General features: G+C 39.6%; 3 protein-coding genes across 6 annotated transcripts; all 3 read left to right on the top strand.

The window, feature by feature from the left end:
• Positions 1-584: 584 nt before the first annotated feature.
• On the top strand, positions 585-8307 carry LOC117411847 (transmembrane protein 185A). 3 transcript variants are annotated; one of them, XM_058989061.1, is made up of 8 exons: positions 586-975; positions 1572-1721; positions 2428-2604; positions 3599-3806; positions 4253-4336; positions 4612-4788; positions 4890-5013; positions 5512-8307. In XM_058989061.1, the coding sequence occupies exons 3-8, from the start codon at positions 2546-2548 to the stop codon at positions 5754-5756; spliced, it is 897 nt and encodes a 298-aa protein (XP_058845044.1). In that variant the 5' UTR covers positions 586-975; positions 1572-1721; positions 2428-2545; the 3' UTR covers positions 5757-8307. The 3 variants fall into 3 exon arrangements, with proteins under 3 accessions (XP_058845045.1, XP_058845044.1, XP_033875534.1); XM_058989062.1 differs by lacking the exon at positions 1572-1721 and having other exon boundaries at positions 585-805; XM_034019643.3 differs by lacking the exon at positions 1572-1721.
• A 1400-nt stretch (positions 8308-9707) lies between these two features.
• Positions 9708-12400, top strand: LOC117412660 (protein EOLA1-like). Of its 2 annotated transcripts, none has more exons than XM_034021195.3 (3): positions 9708-9844; positions 10087-10428; positions 10605-12400. In XM_034021195.3, exons 2-3 carry the CDS (start codon positions 10176-10178, stop codon positions 10826-10828), a joined length of 477 nt encoding a protein of 158 aa, XP_033877086.1. In that variant the 5' UTR covers positions 9708-9844; positions 10087-10175; the 3' UTR covers positions 10829-12400. The 2 variants fall into 2 exon arrangements, with proteins under 2 accessions (XP_033877086.1, XP_033877084.1); XM_034021193.3 differs by having other exon boundaries at positions 9708-9849.
• Positions 12401-16097: 3697 nt separating this feature from the next.
• Positions 16098-17678, top strand: LOC117412490 (heat shock transcription factor, Y-linked-like). Its single transcript, XM_034020941.3, has 2 exons — positions 16098-16694; positions 16920-17678. The coding sequence occupies exons 1-2, from the start codon at positions 16098-16100 to the stop codon at positions 17676-17678; spliced, it is 1356 nt and encodes a 451-aa protein (XP_033876832.3).
• Positions 17679-19893: the final 2215 nt, after the last annotated feature.

The raw sequence follows: 19893 nt of genomic DNA, 5'->3' as shown, positions 1-19893 counted from the left end.
TAACAACACAATCTGCGAACAGGTGGCAACGGTGAGTCAGTCCAGCCGTGTCCGTACAATATATTATTACTCTGGATTAGTGTACTTAATTTTACATTGTGAAATATACCTTGTTTAGGATATGAAACAACACCGGGTGGTGTCAAAATGAAAATGTAACATCCAAAAGCAACACTAACGATTAACACTGGGATTTCAACACTGGCCAATTTGCTGTTTTGCCTTATTGTCACTTGTTTGATCGATTGCCATCAGTTTCCATCAACTGCACAGGCATTGCCCATAGAACACAACAAATGAATCCAATGCTAATGTTTCTTGAATAATAATAATAATAATAATAATAATAATAATAATAATAATAATAATAATAATAAGTACAATTTTAAAAAATGAGTGTTTTCAGAATAATTTGCTAATCATTTTCATAATTTTTTGGTCTTTCAATAGTTGAATGGCCCGACCCCATCCCCCCCGAAGCCCATCAACATTTACATGAACCCCCCTCCCCCAAATTTCTGACCTCCCCCTAAAAAACAACCCCCTAAATTGTGTTCCAATTTAAAACTCTTGCCAGCGCATGCTCACCTACTTTAATTTACAGCACGGGGTTGATTTGGGTGCTTATGGCAGATGCATAAGTGTTTGTTTTTACTTGTGTTTACATTAAAATTCGTTTGCTGTTCCGTCTGTAAACCATTCCCCCACCTCATTGGATGCGTTGAGAACTGCGTCCCGACGAGCCATAGAATCGTGTGCTGAGGAGTGTTTCCGACAGAGAAGATTGAGCAGAGAGCACAACGGGGTAGGCGGCCAGTAGGAGGTGAACTGTTGGGGATCTGTGGTACTGGCGACTATAGCGGAAAGGAAGTGCTTTCAGACGTTTGTAATGTAATAACTGTATTTATAAAATATGAGATAGAAATATTATTCAATCATGAATCTGAGGGGGCTATTCCAGGACTTCAACCCAAGGTGAATCAAATTAAAAACGATTTATTGTCTGGTTTCGTCTGTAGTATTGAAGGCCCAGTATGTATTCGTCAGTTCAGCTAAGCAGGTTACTTAATTTAAGTGTCACGGGCATTTTATTTATGTATGTCATATATTTTGCGTATTTGTTAAAGAATTGTCTCTGTGTGTGTTTTTAACATGTTTTGCGTGAAAGCTTAGTTAGACAGAGCGATGTGGGGCTGTGTGCCGTAAGCCTCGGACTAAAATTGAAGTGGATCCCAAAGAATGTGTTAGGAATGTGGGTAGCGAATCCGTGTTGTTGAGCGTGGGTTAAGCATATTTTCATATTACAATCTTCCACTTGCTATCTAGCATCAGTATGCAAATATTATAAATAAATTATAAGTGAAATTATTTACTAATACGAAACAGTTTACAGATATGGTGTATTAAATTAAATTAGATATAGTTGTAATATGTTTTAATGTCGTTGTTTTGTTATGAATGTCACAGGCAAGTACAGTTAACTTTACTTATTTAGACTATTTATAAACATTTGATTCGGATCACAGAATGAACTGGTGTATTTACTGTTTTTGCTTCGTGATCCGTTGCAGGGAATTGCACGAACAAGCGCAGTGCCACAGTACACAGACCCTGCAATGTTATCCTGCGGGTGCCATCATAGACCGATAAAACAACCTTTCTGTGTTGTTTTGAGAATTCAAAGACTGACTGACCTGTTCATATTGAAGGTCATGTTGGAGGTAAATTCCTGTTTGTTTTTTTTAATTCTATTTCCATTCCTTTTCAAAATCAATTTCCAATTCCAATTCTTTCGAAAGGAATGGAATTTATATTTTAGAGACATAATTATGATTGTTCAATTGCTATTATCTTGAAGCCTATTGGATTGTCTTATAGTGACTAATTGCAAATGTGATCAGTATGTGTTGGAATTGATTAAAGGGAATGGGAATTGTAATTGAAAAACAGGAATTGACCCGCACTGTGCTGGCGGTGTTTTTTACTCTATTGGTTTATCACCCCCTAAAGTACAGAACGGACGCTATTTAGCTTAGTCATTTATTTATTATCTGTACCACAACAAAAATGCTTTGGCTGTCCTTTCTTTGATTTAAAGTTAAGGATAAATCAGTAATACCCTTTGAATAAAAATACGAACAGCTGTAAATGTTTTTAAAGACTTATAATACAATTACTATATTGAAGTTTGAATTCTACAGCTGCTATCAGCATGCATTTTATTCTGATAGCTAGGTTTGGACTATTGATCAATTCTTTAGATTATATGAGAGCAACATATTTTTAAATGACAGATGTTAGGGAAACAGTGTGTTAAATTCTCTGGACTGTGAATTTGTAAATCCTTACTCCCATCCTTGATGTATTTATGGTGTTTTTATTATTTCATGTATATTAATTGTATTGAATGGGTGTGTTTTGTTTCAGTAAATTTCTCATCTATGCCTCCCTGCTCCTGTTCTCAGTCCTCCTCTCACTGCGCTTGGATGGCATTATCCATTGGAGTTACTGGGCAGTCTTTGCCCCCATCTGGCTGTGGAAGCTGATGGTGGTTATTGGAGCCTCGGTGGGTACTGGTGTGTGGGCTCGCAACCCTCAGTACAGGTAAGGAGATGCTACTGTAACTAGAGGTCATACAGGTGCTTCAAAGCCATCAAACCCAGTTCTGGAAAACTACTGTATTTAGTTTTTCTATTTTAATAGGACATGATTTATTTATTTGTTTGTCATTCAGATTCTTAGATTTGTTCTGTCAGCTGGTTAGTTTTGTGTAGTTTTACACCTACATATGTCCTGGGTTTCAGGGTGGCAGTACAGCCAAAGAAATGATTGAAGCCACGAAAACATTTGTGTTAATTTCCTAATAGTCTGCTGCTTTATCGGGACGCCTCGGGAGAAGTAAAAATATCCAGAATAAGCGGCTGTCCCAATTAAACGAGAGGCAGTTGAGACGACCTTAGTCACACTTTTTTGATTCTTAATGAAAAGAAAAAGAAATCCCATTATGATTAAATGTTAAATACATAATTTAAAATAAGTCAATTTTGTTTTAAACAAAATGAATTGCACCTGTGATGTTGACACGACAACTCTTTGCAACAGTAGCCTGAGAAACTACAGGAGACTCCTACATGTCTTGCTCTGAAAAGCGATCTCCATTCATCATTTGAAAATACTGTATCCCAATTAAACAAAGTGACATCCTAATTAAACAATTGGGACATCAATTATCCTATTTAAGCAGCAATCCCGATTCATATCTTTCATTACGTTTAGCGAAGCATATCCCAGATGACTTACAACTACACCCTTCTTCTTGAAAAAGATCCTGGAAATGATTATGGGAGAATCAATAGCACTTGATTTTATTGGTTGAAAAATCATGTCATTGTCATTTGATGACATAGCACCCAACAGGTAGCACTTCACCCCCAATTTACAGTGACAATCCTGGTAATTTGAGAACTCAATAAATACCTATTTTTTTTAAAACCGAGGACTAGGTGAGTTTCCAACTCTGCACAAGACTTTTTCACAATTGTTTTAGATCATTACTTTTTTATTTATCTTTGATTTCTTTTCTTCTGTCTTCTCCCAGGGCTGAAGGTGAAACGTGTGTGGAGTTTAAGGCCATGCTGATCGCAGTAGGGATTCACCTGCTGCTTCTCATGTTTGAAGTCCTGGTGTGTGACAGGATTGAGCGAGGAAACCATTTTTGGCTCCTGGTCTTCATGCCCCTGTTCTTCGTATCGCCAGTGTCTGTGGCTGCCTGCGTCTGGGGGTTCAGACACGACCGCTCCCTGGAGGTTAGTACAGTATTGAGGTCATGAAACGTTTTTGATTTCTGATGTTAGATTAAACTGTATGTATTTTCTTCCTATTTGGTTCATATACAGTGGTTTGCACAAGTATTCACCCCCTACCAATAATGTCACCCTGTTGTTGATAGTATCAGAGTCTGTCCCTGAGAATCTTTCTTTTTTAGTTTTTAACCAAACAATACAAAGAAGAGTAAAACAAATATAGGCCTATAGAATGTAAAGTAGGACAGTGGCTTGATGTAATATGCAGACAAGCGATTTTCAAAACTCAACTAAACTCTTTGAATTTAGAACATGAAGGACAAACTGTACAACTCTTGTATTACATAGTTTACAGTACACTGTCGTTTAGTCTCTTAGCATGAATGGTTAAGGGGTTTGGACTGTGCTGAAGCAGTTTAACTACACCCTGACTGTTTTTCTTTCTTCAGCTGGAAATCCTGTGCTCTGTAAATATCCTTCAGTTCATATTTATTGCCCTGCGATTGGACAAGATCATCAACTGGCCCTGGCTGGTAAGAGATACTCTGAAACTGTTGATTGCAAATATTACAAGGATTAGTAGTTTTCTGGTTATTACGTTTTTGAGTAAGTAAGCCTTCTTTGTTAATTTCTGTTCAGATGTTTGGTTGACTTCAGACTGTTTGTTTTGTGGCTGCATTTGGTTTGAATTGATTTGAATGAAGATGTTCCTCCGAACTGTCTTGCTCTTCAGACATGTAATTCTATGTTTTCTTCCATTAAGAGCCCTGTCTGCAAGTAACTATATTGTCTCTCTATCAATTTCTAGGTTGTCTGCGTCCCTCTCTGGATTCTGATGTCATTCCTTTGCCTGGTTGTTCTGTATTACATTGTTTGGTCTGTACTGTTCCTGCGCTCAATGGATGTGATTGCCGAGCAGAGAAGAACTCATATAACCATGGCAATAAGCTGGATGACCATTGTTGTGCCATTGCTAACATTCGAGGTATAGTCCCTTTAAAAAATAGTAATGAAACCCAAGGCAAACTTGAAAAAAAACTGATGATTTGAGTTGTTTTGTATCAGTAACTTTCTTTTTTATTGTAGATTCTATTGGTTCATAAATTGGATGGCCACAACAAGTTCCCGTATGTCCCAGTTTTTATTCCTTTGTGGCTGTCTCTTATAACTCTGATGGCAACAACGTTTGGTCAGAAGGGGGGAAATCACTGTAAGTATCGTGGGAAAGAAGCCCAGTGGCTTTAATATCCTCAAGAGTATTTTTTATAAATGATACAGCTTTAATAACCCAACCCAAACTAACCAGAACCTCCTCTCCCTCCTCATCGTAGTGAAGTGTGAAATGTCTAAATTGAGATCGTCCATTCCTTGGCGTTTGGCTAGCCTGCAGTGTGTACTGCTGTACTCGTTTAAGTATATTCAAATATACTTTTACACTTGTTTGAAAAATGGTTCAGAAGTACACTGTAGAGGACAGATATTACAGGCAGACAAACACAGTGTAATGATCCATGTAAAAGGGACATTTTCAGTTTATCAAATCGTTGTTTATTATTAACTTTCATATTAAAAATATTTGTCAAGGTATGGAATAACAACCCCTGTAGAATGCATCATTGTAAATGTATTTGCCACTGCTAGGTTCTAATGGGGGCATAACTTAACCGCTCCTGTTTTAATAATAAACTTCCAATGACCTTGTCCTCAGGGTGGTTCGGTATCCGCAAGGACTTCTGCCAGTTCCTCCTGGAACTCTTCCCTTTCCTCCGGGAGTATGGAAACATCTCCTACGACCTTCATCACGAAGACACTGAGGAGTCTGAGGACACTCCTACACCAGAGGCCCCCAAAATCGCACCCATGTTCCGCAAAAAGACTGGAGTGGTCATCACCCAGAGTCCAGGCAAATACTTTGTACCACCTGCCAAGCTTTGCATTGACATGCCCGACTAACGGCTGCTTCAGTCAGACGATCAGAGAAATGAAGTGAGCGTTACCTGCGCTTGGAACTGTAATCAAAGAGGTTTTCTGTGTTTTTGGAATTGCTCTTCACTAGAACTTGGGAGCTGTTGGCTAAACAAAGACACTTTGTTATCTTCAAAGGAGGGATTGTGGATTTTTTTTTTATTTTTATTTTTTTATATTTTTACATTTATTTTGTTCTGTCAGGTACTCATCCAATGCGTAATAGATAACGAAAGCCTTTTTCTTTACTTGTTTTTGTGTGACAAGTATAAGGGTATTAGCTTTGTGGTCCAGGATTAAAACCATACCCAAAAGTGAAATTGGTGTTTGGGAAGGAAAGGTTGATTTGAAACCAATAGAACTGTGGGAAGACTTAATGAAAGACTGTCAGTAAGTGAAGCAGTTTGATGTAAGATTCAAATGTCATTCCTTTAGTTTCTACCTGTAACTGTTTAAAACCAAACATATTTTTCCTGTGGTCTTTACTAAAACTACTCAACTTTAGTACCTTGAAAATCCAGTGCAGTTTTGCATGTGTGTCCTCCTCATGATGGGGCCTTTCGTTTTAAAAAATCAATTCTTAGATTCTCTGTAATCCAATTGCTGAGAAAGTTACCTGTTTTACAGGGTTTACAGAAAATCCTAATTTGTTAAACAAAACCAGGAGGAGTTGAGTTACTGGTAGAATATATGTTAAACCTTTGTGACAGTCTAGCCTGTGGTCTTTTGAAGATCCCTGCCTATAAATGAATAACTACAGAATAACAGACCCCAATCTTTCAAATTGCCTGTAACTCGAATATGAACAGTGGGACGTATACTGTAAGCCCAAATTATTAAACATCATATCATTTTGGAAACTGACTAATTTTAGTTAAAAGAAACTGAATTCAAAGGTTTTTGGGCAGCAATTACTGTCTTGTTTGTGTGATAAATCTAGAGTTTCAGTCAGGCACTTTAAATTTGAACAAGAAATGCATTACATGAATCCCTGTACAGTTTCATAACACACTGAACCCACAAAAAATGATTAAAATGAATAGACAAGGGATGCACCATACATAATCCATCTAAAGTGAAACTTGTGAGTTTGTAATTGCGATCTCAATACAATGCATAGTAGAATTAGTGCACATATCATTTGGTTTGGTGGAGCTGGGACTCTAAACATTGTGGATTGTGTAGTATTGAAATTGGACGGAGAACAATATGCATGATTATAAAATAAGAGAAAAGGTAGGACTCGGCAGAGGCTTTGTTTTACTAACTTCTGACTGAAGCAGCCATTAGTCAGGCATATCTTGTTTTACTAATTTCAGATGGTGTAATGAATCTGTAATTAAAAACATATGAGGTCTAGGTTGAAGAATAGTCCATGCTGCGTGTGTTTCTCTGTTGCTGTAAAAAGGTCTCTTGGCATAACCATATAACCCTTAGTGTGTGCTTTGAATGGACTTGTTGCTGTGATATTTAAGAGCTTTTCAGACTGCAGTAGTTTTATTTTTGTCAGGCATGTTGCTTTTGAACAGATCATACAATTGAGAACAATCTGGTGGGGAGATTAGAAGCAGAGTGCATGTACAAAACTACAATGTTTTATTTTAATACCCTGTTCATTTTTTAATAGAAAAGGCACTTTTCTTTATTATGCATTTTGCCTTTTATTTAACAGTTATTTATACAATGGTTTTATTTTGCTATGTTTTTTTCTGTCTTTCATCAACTCGCCAAACAGCTGTACAGTCTTCTGCTTCTGCATATAGGCTTGTGAGTAAGAACCTACACAGAATCAATTCCCATAACACATAGAGGCTAAAAACTTAATACCTGGCTACCATCTACCCTGTTTAATATGTAATTATGTATTTATTAACAATTTCAATTTTTTTCTTAACAGATTAGAGTATCGGTAGAATTTTGCAGTCACGAATTAAAAACAATTGAGGGTGTGTGTCTTTAAAGGGGCCAGCGCTAAAATGTAATTACTAGCAGGTACTACTAGTGCGATGCTTTTGTGGACCAGCAACGTTAATTGATACTAAACCTTTAGAATCGGGAGAATTTATATTGTAAAACAATTCTATATTATGTAAAAGTAGTGGCGACCAAAAAAATATTATTTTTGTACTTCAGAAAAACAGTGTTAGCAGGATGGCAGTGCGGGAAAAAAAATACTCTTCTTAATCAAATTTGTGATCAGAATATGAACATTTGGTCATTATTTGCCCTAATTGTGTGTGTGTGTGTGTGTGTGTGTGTGTGTGTGTGATAGATATAGATAGAGAGAGGTGTTTCTGTGTAGGTCAAAATATGTTTTTTTTTTTTTTTTTTTAAAGCTTTATGTATTTAACATTTTGTGATTGGTGTACAGAAGGAGCTCTCTCAGCAGGTCTGAGAGGATTGCAATGAGCGAGTACCACTGCTGATGTTTAGTGGACCAATTTATTTAGTCATTTTCCATTTTGGAAATTAGTTTATTATGTACTATCTGTTAGTATATATCTGTGTTCTAAAAAAATAAAACGTGTTGTAATACTGATGGTTAAACTTGTGTCTTTTAATGTAGATTGCAAAGCACAACCAAAAAAAACACAGTACTGTACTTAATAATACATAGACAAGCACATGCATCTTCCATGGTCATTTCTAAGTTCAGTGATTCTAATTTCAATAACAGGAAACTACTGCACAAACATGCCCAAAAAATATGCCCATGTGAAAGGATATTCTCAGTACAAAACCTTTCGAAAGCTACAACAAAGGTAACCTTGGAGACATTTCCTATTCATTACCGGCAATCTCAACTTGTCAACGCCACTTTCCTACATAAATACAGTCTAATGTAACAGCAGAAATGACAACGTGATCCATAATGTTTGTCCTTCATGCCTCTCGGCTTGTGCAATGTACATGCTTAATAAAAGCTGTTTCATTTTACTGTTTTGTAGTACACTGAAGAAGTCTACTTGATTTAGTTTCACACTGCTGGTTTCACAGACCATTAGCACTAGTCTTGGACTACCTTACCTAAATTAACATGAGGTACAGAAGTCTCTGTGTATAGGAACACTTCGCCTAAGGGAACACCCTTGTGGTGAAACTGATTTTTCCCATTGTAAATGCACCGGCTAAAAGAACAGGAACTTCGCTTAAAAGAACATCTTTTTTGGGACAGCTAGCGATTCGTTCACAACTGATACAGTACTGTTTTGTAACCTGATAACTCGTCATCAAACTTAATCATCAGATGTGACTTGTCATGGCGAGAGTGTCTTGAGGCACACTGGTTTATTCAATCTTCCCAGAACCGCTGTCATATCACTGGCTTGTACTGTGATTTCCACAAACGCGCCGCTATTTCTTTTGCTACAAAAAATAGGAAATTGTTGGAGCTTGAAAAAAAACCTGACTAAGACACAAGTCCATTATGGGAAGTTACTTCGCCATTCTGTTAAATAATTTTGTGCATGTCTTGAATACTGCAACTGTACAGACATTCATAATTAATCTAGAGCTGCTGCTGTATTTTTTTGCATTCTCAACCCGGGGTCAGAACCTCGCTGCTACCCAGGTATGTGGTTTCACGCTACACAGAATTGATACCTGGGTAGCCAGAAACTGGGTTGGGACCCGGGTAGGAGTGCCAGTGCGAATGGGGCTTAAGGCAGCACTATCCAGAAAGTTTGTCTATCGTATTTAACCTAGTTTCTTATAGTTTTAAGCTTTTACTTTTGCAGTTTACTTAAGGGAGCCAGGCCATTGCATGTGTCAATCCATTTTTTTTTGCTCCCCTTGACAACAACACAGCATTTGTTATTGCCATCATTTTATTTAAAAGTAATACTCCACAGAGCACACCAGAGGGCGTAACATGAAAAAATAGGATTTTTATATTTGAACATACGACTCTTGCAAACTAGTGGAATCTTTGTTTCTCCGAGTATCACGTGGCATTCTGTAGCCAAATAGCATTTGTAGGCAGATCAGAGCGTTCCGAACCAAAAAAGATATTCCATATACCTTTGTTTGAACTGCTGGTTCCTGTGGATGCAGAGAAGCTTTCTGTAAACTCCAATGTAAGGTACAACACGTAGTTTTTAATTTTTTTTAGTACTAAAAGACTGGCCTTATCAAATATTTTGATCTGACCGTAATATCGCAGTATTAAATATACCCAAATAAACAAAGAATTATGTGATTATTATTTTTATTATTATTATTATTTGTAGTGACAATGCAATGGTATTTTGTAATGGCGTTGCATTACAGTCGGATGTAGTGATTGATTTGGTAACGTTGTTTTCTCTTTTCTTTACAGAAAGGCGCGTTTAACCACCAAAAAAAATATAAAAATGCACGAGTGAAAACCAATACAGTATAAAAGCGAGCTGAGCGCTGTACGGTACAATGCAGGTAGGCTGCTTATCATTCAGACAGCCTTATGCAGGGTTACTTCTGAATGGTATAAAAACAATCGAGACACGCTGGAGACCCCTGCTGTCTGAACATAGGAACTGCACTCTGGCGATTCACATCGCACAGCAGGACTGGGAAGACGCGGTGTGGAGAGAAATGCTCACAGACAGACTTGCGATGACAACCGAACAAGTCCAGCAACTGGTGGATCAAGGAGAGAGGTTCGGCAGAGGTGTTATTGCAGGTAGAGCCTTGATGAAGGAGAGTGCAGTACAGTATAATGTTTGCAGCAAACAGCAGAGTGAATGGACTGCAGTTGAAAGGGAGCTGCATTGACTTGTTAAACTCCACTAATGCAGTTCAACTACGTTGTAGATTTTTCTAACTGTCCGTTAACAGTCCTTTTGCTGTTGTCTACAGGCCTGGTTGACATTGGTGAGACCTGGCAGTGTCCTGAAGAGCTGTCCGCTGAAGAGATGAGGGACCTGGAAACCAAAGCCCTGCTGAACGGCCTGGAGGAGAAGTACCTGACTCTGGTCTCCAATCCCAGGTGGCTGAGGGAGCCGCTGTACTCCAGGGGGCGCAAGGACGTGTGGACAATCGAGATCCCAGAGCGCCTGATCCCATCGCCCTGCTCAGTGTGACTCCTGCCTTAAGACAAGCGCTGTCTCCTGGAATGGGCACTGATGGAGCGCCTTTCATCCATCCAGGGAGTGCCTTAGAAACTCGCGACAGCGCTCAGCAGCCCCCATCGTTTTCAAGAACGTCTGTTTAAACTGTCATGTGCATTGTAAATGAAAAGAATACTGTTGATTTTAAATAGTGCTTACCCATGCGTATTAAACAGAAGATCGCCTGCCATCTGAAGCCACAGTGCCGATGCTTTTTTTTTTTTTTTTTTTTTTTTTTTTTTAATTAGTCGTCGCCAATTATTTTTACCCCGGTTTTCACCCCAATTTAGCATGCCCAATTATTATCTGTATCCCCGGCTCACCGCTCGCAACCCCCCAGCCGACTCAGGAAACGGAGGCTGAAACACGCGTCCTCCGAAACGTGCTCCTTCCAAGCCGTCATTTTTCGCACTGCAGATCCACAGCAATGCCACCAGACCTATAGTGCCGGAGGACAACAAAGATCTGGCGGCTCCGCTGCAGAGCCACAGGCGCCCTATCGGCCACAGGGGTCGCTGATGCGCGGTGAGCCGTGGATTCCCCTGCCGACCTAAGCCCTCCCTACCCAGGCAGCGCTCAGCCAATTGTGCGCCGCCCCCTAGGAACTCTCGGTCACGGTCAGCTGTGACATAGCCTGGATTCGAACCAGCGATCTCCAGGCTATAGGGCACATCCTGCGAGGAGCGCCTTTACTGGATGCGCCACTCGGGAGCCCCCCAATGATGTTGTCTTGAGGGTGGCTGCGGATTCCAGAATGCAGGACTCCAGTCTCTGTCATGTGCAAAGTACAGTGGTGTTCAATGTATTCAGGATACTAGAAATGGTGACACTTATATAAGCAGCCCTGTGAGGGGTTCTTGTGTAAATGTGCAATACTGACTCCACCACTAACCAAGAGTAGTCTGTGATTTTGACTGTTTTTACCTGTATATGGATCGGAGATGCATCATAGTTTAAAATGAATGGCATATTAATTTTATAAGTGGTATGATGAAACTGTATAATGTTCTTGGGGCGGGGGAGTCATTATTATTATTATTTTATATTTTTCCCAAAAACTTGTAATAAGCTCCAGAAACTAAAATCAATGGATTTCAAAAAGATCTGCTTTGAAAATGTTTTGCGGACTTGCAGCTAATAAATGAATGATCTGCTGTGCTTGTTTAAAGAACCACACTAAATTAAATAATAACAGATACATCTTAAAAAGCAACAGCTTCATACAAGGTATTTAACTTGTCACGTGTATTGTCTGTCTGGTCTCTTAGTTGCTCGAAGTAGCCTTTACAAACCAACAAGAAATTGCCATCTCTAAATGGCTAACAGGCATGACCAAAATATGTCAGAGTCTTTGTGATCTCCTGTCAAGCTATTTCACAGTAAGACATTCAGATAATGAATGAATTGCTCACTTTATCTAGCCTTGGATGGTTAAAGATGTTTTCATATTTCTGTACAGGTAAATTACAAACTGCTTGTATAGATGATGTAAACGTTGTGCACGTTTATTCAAAAAAATACTAATAAAAAGCAATACAAAAAAGAGTGAAACTGGCGTTTATGGAATAATAGTAGTTTTTATTGAAGTCCTGACTATTCAAATAATATTCTATGGTATTACAATACTCCAGTGGCTCTTGTTGGGCCCCATGTACTCTGGGTTCCTGGGGGCCCCCCTAGTAGAAGGGGGCCCGCTGGGAGAGGGGCAGTTGCAGTTGGTGCAGTGATGGTGGTGTGGCAGTGCCCGGTGATGGTGCAACGATCCAGACATGGAGAATGCAGAGGCAGCTGCCATCATAGGCATGGAGAACCAGGGGTTGCAAAAGGGCAGCCAGCAATCGCGGTATGGCAAACCTGGGCAGCACATCGTCACCCCTGGAGGTTGAACGGGGGGCGCAAAATTATATGCAGAGGCAGAAACGGAAGTGGATGCAGAGCCAGGCTCGGAGGCATGGTTACTGGTGCACGCAGAGAAGAAATGGGTCAGAACGTTTCCAGTCATTTCCGGATCCCCAGCAGTGTTTCCTTGGGGCCTTGCTGTGTCTCCTTGTGCTACATTGCTGGTGTCTGCATTGTCGTCAGCCCCAGCCTGTGAGCCTTGATCTTGTGAAAACGTGTCTCCTGTAGAAGGTGCCTCCTGCTGGAGGCTTCGAGCAGTATAAGCTTGTTTATTGTGAGTGGCGCTGTAGGGAAACACGCCTTTAATCCCGACTCTTCTCTTCACATTCCCCAGCAGATGGGGATGATCTCTTTGGAAGTTAGCGTTGTAGTAAAACTGAAAGAAAACAATGAAAAAAGAATTGTATGGTGTTCGGTGAAGACATTATTATAAATATTTCATTTCTTGATGGTTTTTTTTTCCTTTTTAATCTTTTAAGCACATATCCTTTAAATCCCTTATGAGATGGAATTGTCAAGTAAGTTCTCAGGACAAATGCATTGATCATTTGTGATTCAAGGTGTTAATTCTATGTATGTATAATCAGTAAGACAGCACTGTACTTTCAGCAGGGAGTGAAGTGACTTCGATAGCATTCCACCTACATAACGCATAACTATAAATAAATATAAAAACATTTGGATATCAGTATATTTAATTGATCTATAAGGTGGCATTTCTAAATATGGCTGCTTCTTAAACCATTAAACAAGGCCTGTCTGGTTGTTTGCATATTTTTAAAGACAGAAATATATGAGAGACAAATGCAATGGTGTGATAAACTTAATCTTTGTAGAAAGCAAGGCTTTTTAAAAGAAAGTTACATCAAAAGAGTGCTGAGATGTGTTGTTATGGGGTGATTTCTGACACTTTTATTTTATCTCCTTCAAGCAATAATTTAATGATATCATTTGGATTATGACTCAATCTGAAAGAATACATTTCAGAGTATTTGCTCCAGAATTTATTAACTCCTTTTTTTTTTAAAGAAAAACAACTGTTAATAAAAAAAATAGAACCAAGTAACTATGTATTATAACCTCTTGTGACCCGGAATACACTGGTTATTAGCGTTTCAAAACAGGTGAGCTTTGATTTATTTGGGTCTCACGTATCAATAGTTCAAAGGGGAATGCAATCCAATGAACAGAAGGCTTTGGGGTCTCAAAGGACGGTCTCAAGTGGTTTCAGTTTCATTAGAGTAGAAGGTGTTTTCTTTCAAGAAACAGGAGTTATTAAATAGTAATTACACAGATTGGAAACATGGCTGTGCTGTATGTTCAGATACCTGTGGGGGCTCTTCCTTCCCTGTGGCAGTCTTGTGAAAGCCTTGTTGGATTTTGGTGAAGCCGTGCAGACTGAGCAGACGAATTAATCTTTTCATGCTGTCCGTCTCAAACACCCTGAAAGGACCGCTTGCTCCCCGGATCTCCTTCTTGAACAAGCTCTCGTCGATCATCACCAGGTTTCCTTCATGGTTCCAGGTGATGGACTTGTAGCTTGCACTCCCTGTGATTTTCCACAGTCTGCGGGAAGGTGAGTGACAGGAGATCACAGTCCTGGAGTCTGGGTCTCTTTGGGATGAGAGATTTGGTCAGTTCTGGTACAGTGCTGTCTTCCAGCATGGACCCTGGAACGGTGTTGCTTTCCTGGTCTGAAGAAGGTCTGTTCTTGACGCTTAGTTTCATTGATTTATTCAATAAATCTATTGTGTTATATTGAGATGAAGAGGTGGTCATTACAACTGACAAAGAGTTAGCTTGTTCTCTGGTGGATCCTTTTTTTAGGCAATGGCATTTTCGTTTTAGGCAACGGCATTTTCAAAACCAAAATGCTTCTAAATGTCCCTTCTGTTGATATATTACAGTTTGAGATGAGTACTAGTAGTATTTCTTAGGATGGGCAGATGAGAGTGGTATTCCGTGGATGTGTTGGAGGGTTCCAAACTCTAGAATGCTGTGACATCAGATGTAATCACTGTACTAACTGCTCCACATATATTATGATGTCATACCTCATGCTTTGCAAAATAGGGATGTATTTATTATTTTATCCCTTAGGATATTTAACCAAAGTGCCTGTCTGGATGTATGTCTCCTAGAAAGTTTTAATACCCCTTACAAATGTGTGTACTATGCATTTATTTATACATTGTCTAATGTTGTTCAATTTAAAGAAAATTAAATAATGAGTAAAAAAAATACAAATCAACATTTGGAAGGGTCTTAGCACTATACAATGTATAACCGTTTCTGTAGTGATACATTTTAATGGTATGAGCTGAATATGTATATAAAATACACGTTTTCCAGACCACAGACCACAGAGACCACATTTAGATGAGAAGTTTATCTTCCAAGTCATTTCAGCCTCCAGAAAAAAAAAACACACACACACAGAAGTACCAAAATAACGTGCCCTGTACACATTCACTTGTATTGAAATGGGTAAGCATGTCCTGTAAACTAAACTCATATAATTCACTTTCTACATATAAGATGAAGTTCCTCATAGTAAAAGCATAGCAAAGGCAAATAAAGTAGTTAGAGTATAGGTAAGCATTGTAAGCACCGAGAAAAACACAGTAAGCTTATATATCGATGTAAACTTTTAAACGGCTTTCACTAACATATTAAATAGCTTAATTTTTTTTTTTTTTTTGGTGGGGGGGGGGGGGGGGGGGGGGTTGTTGTAGTGTGTTCAGAGTTTATGTTGCTATGCAAAAATTGCACTGGAAATCTATTGAGATATTCATTTTCATAAAGTGTGTACTACATATTGCCGTTTTTTCATTTTTCTTTTTGGTCCACAGTTTATACCGGGTGATTCAAACGTCACTGGACAGGAGGGTCGGGGTATGGTTTATATAGCAGAAGGCTGCAACTTTTTTGGCCCTTGAAGATTGTATTTAAAAACACACTTTCTTCAAAATAGACACCTCTAAGCTTTTAGTCCTGCAAGCAATGTTTCGAAGTAAATCGCTCTCGAAAGAAATGTGGAAAAAATATTTAAAATGCCAGCAGTCTGTTACTGAGAAACTCATGATATTTTAACGTGGCACATTATAGTAAGTGCGGTAACTGTATGTATTTGACTTAATATATGTTTTACCTTTTTACTTTAAGATTATTATAATGTTAATTTGTGATGATGCCATTTACCATTGTGATAGTTTGCACTATGCTGCAGTCTTCCCATTGTGACGTCTTGGAACACTGTCATTTAACACTTAGCTGCTTTCTGACTTTTAAGATGCCAGTTGCTCTTAAAATTAGTTAGAAGAAGTATCGTTTTACTAATAATATGGCAGCGACTGAGCCAACAGTGAAAATAGAAAAAGAAGACATGGAGGTTGCTGACCAAAGTTCAGCATCGGCTGTGCCTAGCACCTCTTCTCATCAGTTTGAACCTACCGATTCCAACACCAAAACAGTAGCAAAGTCGATTTTCCATTCGGTGTCTTCAATCTGCGATCAAACGGCAGCCGGGGGGGACTCCGAGCTGAGGTCGATGCTGGAGGAAAACGCGTTACAGGTGTTGACAGAAGAGACGGTTCTGAAGAAGCCGCGTCTTGCATTGTGCCACGGCGGACTGATAGTGGACGGCGAGTTTCTCTCCCTTACTTTCCCACGGAAACTCTGGAAAATCGTGGAAAGCGAGCAGTTCAAGTCTATTAAGTGGGACCATGAAGGGAACTGCGTGGTGATCGACGAGGAGTTCTTTAAGAAGGACGTTTTGGAAAGGAAAGGCCCCCTCAGGATTTTCGAGACCGACTGCATGAAAAGTTTCATTCGGCAGCTCAACCTTTATGGATTCAGCAAAATCCGCCAGGATTACCAAAGGTCCGCTTCATTGAGTGACTTCCTGGCTGAGGAAAAGGAAGCGGCAGTATTAACCAAGGTAAATAAAACACGAATTAAAAAAAAAAAAAAATTCAGATGTAACCAAAAATAGTATATGCATGGAAACATTATTCTAATATAAATCAAAGCATCTTTTTTATATACAGAAATACATTTACAAATGATGGTGAGCTACATTTAAGTCATGCCAATAGTCAAACTTGTTATTATATATGTCATTAAAAAATATTGGATATTTAAATAATGTTAAAATGTGTTTCAGTTTCAGTTTTACTACAATCCCAATTTCCGAAGAGGCTGTCCCAACCTTGTGATGAGAATGAAGCGACGGGTTGGAATTAAAAGTGCTCTTCCCATCAGCGGCTCTCAAGACCCAGAGTACAGTGGGGCTGGCCAGCTGAGAGCAGGAACTTCTATGGACCAGATCACTTCGGAGGGGCAGCAAAGTCCCCACCCCCCCTCTGCCACTGAAACAGCCCCCAATATAACAGAGGCACCTTCAACAAGCGTGGGAGCCAAGGGGGCCAACAGAACTGCCTCCAGCAGCCTGTCTCCACTGGCCACCCCAGGAAGGGCAGGGGATCATGGGGGGAAGGCAAACAACTTGCCCCAGCTTCTCCCCCCCCATCACGGCCCGCCTCCCCGCTCCACTAGCCATGCCATGGAGGCGAGCAGCAGCACCACCACTGCAGCTGCATCTGTCTACCACTTCATGCCCCAGGTGCCGGCTCCTGGGTTTGGGCCAATGATGGGCTTCCCGGGCTTCTCGTCCATGTACCCCGACTTGGCCACCATGCAGGCCCACCTAGCCAGCTGGCTGCCCTTTAGCAACCCCTGGTTCTCCATGCCCATGATGGCGGCTGCCTCTGCATTCTCCATGTCTGGATCGTTGCACCACCACCGGGCACTGCCACACCACCATCACTGCACCAACTGCAACTGCACCTCTCCCAGCGGGCCCCCTTCTACCAGGGGGGCCCCCAGGAACCCAGAGTACATGGGGCCCAACAAGAACCACTAGAGTACTTTAATAGTCTATTTGTCTGACTGCCAATAAAACTGGTATTATTTCAATATCCGTTTCATTCTGTTTCTTTTAAAATATTCTTTGTTGCTAATGTGCTTGATATGTAAAACCTATACCCAGCAGGACTTACTGGACTTAGCTGTAAAAACTGTCAGTAACATAGGTATCCCTCACTGAGAATACCAATAAGACCTTACAGGTGTCACTGCCGTAAAAAAGTGGACCACAATGGCCTACATTCACATCATCTAGAATAGCCTTCCAGAAAGCCCATTTATAGTTTTATCAGAAAGCAGGCAATAGGTTTCCAAGATATAGCCTTCAGTTGCTCAGCCAGTCAGGTGTCAGTATTGTGTAAATGTATCAGAGCAAGCAATCCTGTGTCACTGCATTGTGATGATGTCATATCATTCCACTCGTAGCAAGCGAGGCATTGTGATGTCATTGCATTACACCTGTAGGAACATGGTGGAGTGACATCACTGATTGAGTCTAACACAGCGGGTTTCACAGATTGAATCTCTGACACATATTCTGTATTATATTATATAAAAGCTGCATCTCCCTGTTTCAAGTCAGTTTCAGCCACAATGAGCAAGACGGTCAATAGAACAGATCTTTAAGAGGGCTGATAGCAGATTCAGTATACAACACTGAATTTACGAGAAGAAAGACTCCAGATTGATCATTGAGAACAGGCTTTGTTACAGATCTTGAAGAATCCTTCCAGAGCAATTTAAAGACCTTGCAGATTTGTTAGAATCAGTGCAAGTGCTTCATTTGTTTTACATCTGGATGCCATTTATTCAGCAGAAATCCAATCCCCAGCCACCTGCATGTTGATAATTAAATTCCCTTCTGTCAGAGGTACTCCACACAGTGTGAAGCCTGCTGTAGGCCTATACATCTTCTACCTAATTAAGTGTCTGAGTCATTTTCCATGCACTGAGATAAACAAATGCATAGCTCTTCTGAGAAACAGTCCGTCATTTATCAGTTCATGATGCCGTCAGCTCACATTGCAATAACGTTTAGCAGATTTGAATAGATGTGACACCCTAAAGTAATGACAAAGATTCATATAATATTATTATATAAAATTAAAGGACTGATAACCAAGTCCTTTAGGCTCAAAGAGCGACCTAATTTTCAAAACATGGTAAGTAGATTATAAATGTACTCCCTTTTAGAAATGTTGAAATATAATGCATAAATATACATGCAATGCTCTGTTTTGCAGAAATGTGATTTTCATTTTTAGTTCCTGTGCTTCAGAATAAAGCACATGTTTTTGCTGCAAGAACGTAAGCTTGTGTCCTTATAGTGTGAGCCAATGTATACAGACCTGACTGTCAACAAGGCCCGCTTTAAGCAGTGCTCTAGAATGTAGAAGAATGTAGTAAAGAATGAATTTAGCTTATTGTAGAATTGAACATGCCTGTGTGACACTGCATCTTTAAGACACAGATGCATGCTGGTTATTAAAGGAGTGTAACTGTTTAAAAGTCACAGCTCCAATACATTATACAGAGTTAAGTTTAGCTTAGCTAGGTGCTTTAAATGTTATGTCCTAAGTAGGTCTTTCAGGCATTATCTTTGGTGGTTTCCCATTGAGATTAGCACACACAAAGCCAAGGAAGCTAGCTGCAACACACTAACGGACTAGCCAGGAAACAAACTGCAAATGCAAAAGAATATCTGGAATGTAATTAAGAATGAAGCAAAACAATAGCTTGTAATTGCTTTCCAAAAAAAGATTCAACTTTAAGACCCTTATAACAGTTTAGCATAGTAAATATGCAAGTTCTTCCATGCTTTCCCCGTAGTTATACTGCTATATGCATGTAACATAGCTTACCATGATCTGCCATGTGTTTTTTACCATACCTCTCTTTACAATGCTTACAGTCCTATGCTTTATCATGTTCCATAATGCGGCAGGATCACATACCAAATTTAAATCTTGTGTGGCAATACCTTTTTTTTCTCAGCATTTAAAAACGGTGTAATAATATTATCATTTATAATATCATGCTGTCGCCTCTTAATTTCATGCACATGTTTGGTTAACCCTGGGGTTGTCCTAGTTTAATATTAGGTGGACTGTATTGCTGCCTCTCTGTATAGCTATGCTAAGCTGTTGGCAAGGCGTGGAGTGTCACCATTGAGCACATCTGAGGGGTATCACTGAAATGAGGGCAATGTAAAT

Source organism: Acipenser ruthenus, chromosome 16, assembly GCF_902713425.1.
Source record: "Acipenser ruthenus chromosome 16, fAciRut3.2 maternal haplotype, whole genome shotgun sequence".
Taxonomy (NCBI): Eukaryota; Metazoa; Chordata; class Actinopteri; order Acipenseriformes; family Acipenseridae; genus Acipenser; species Acipenser ruthenus.
The sequence above is the reverse complement of the archived record's forward strand: the minus strand, read 5'-3'. Positions and strand labels throughout refer to the sequence as shown.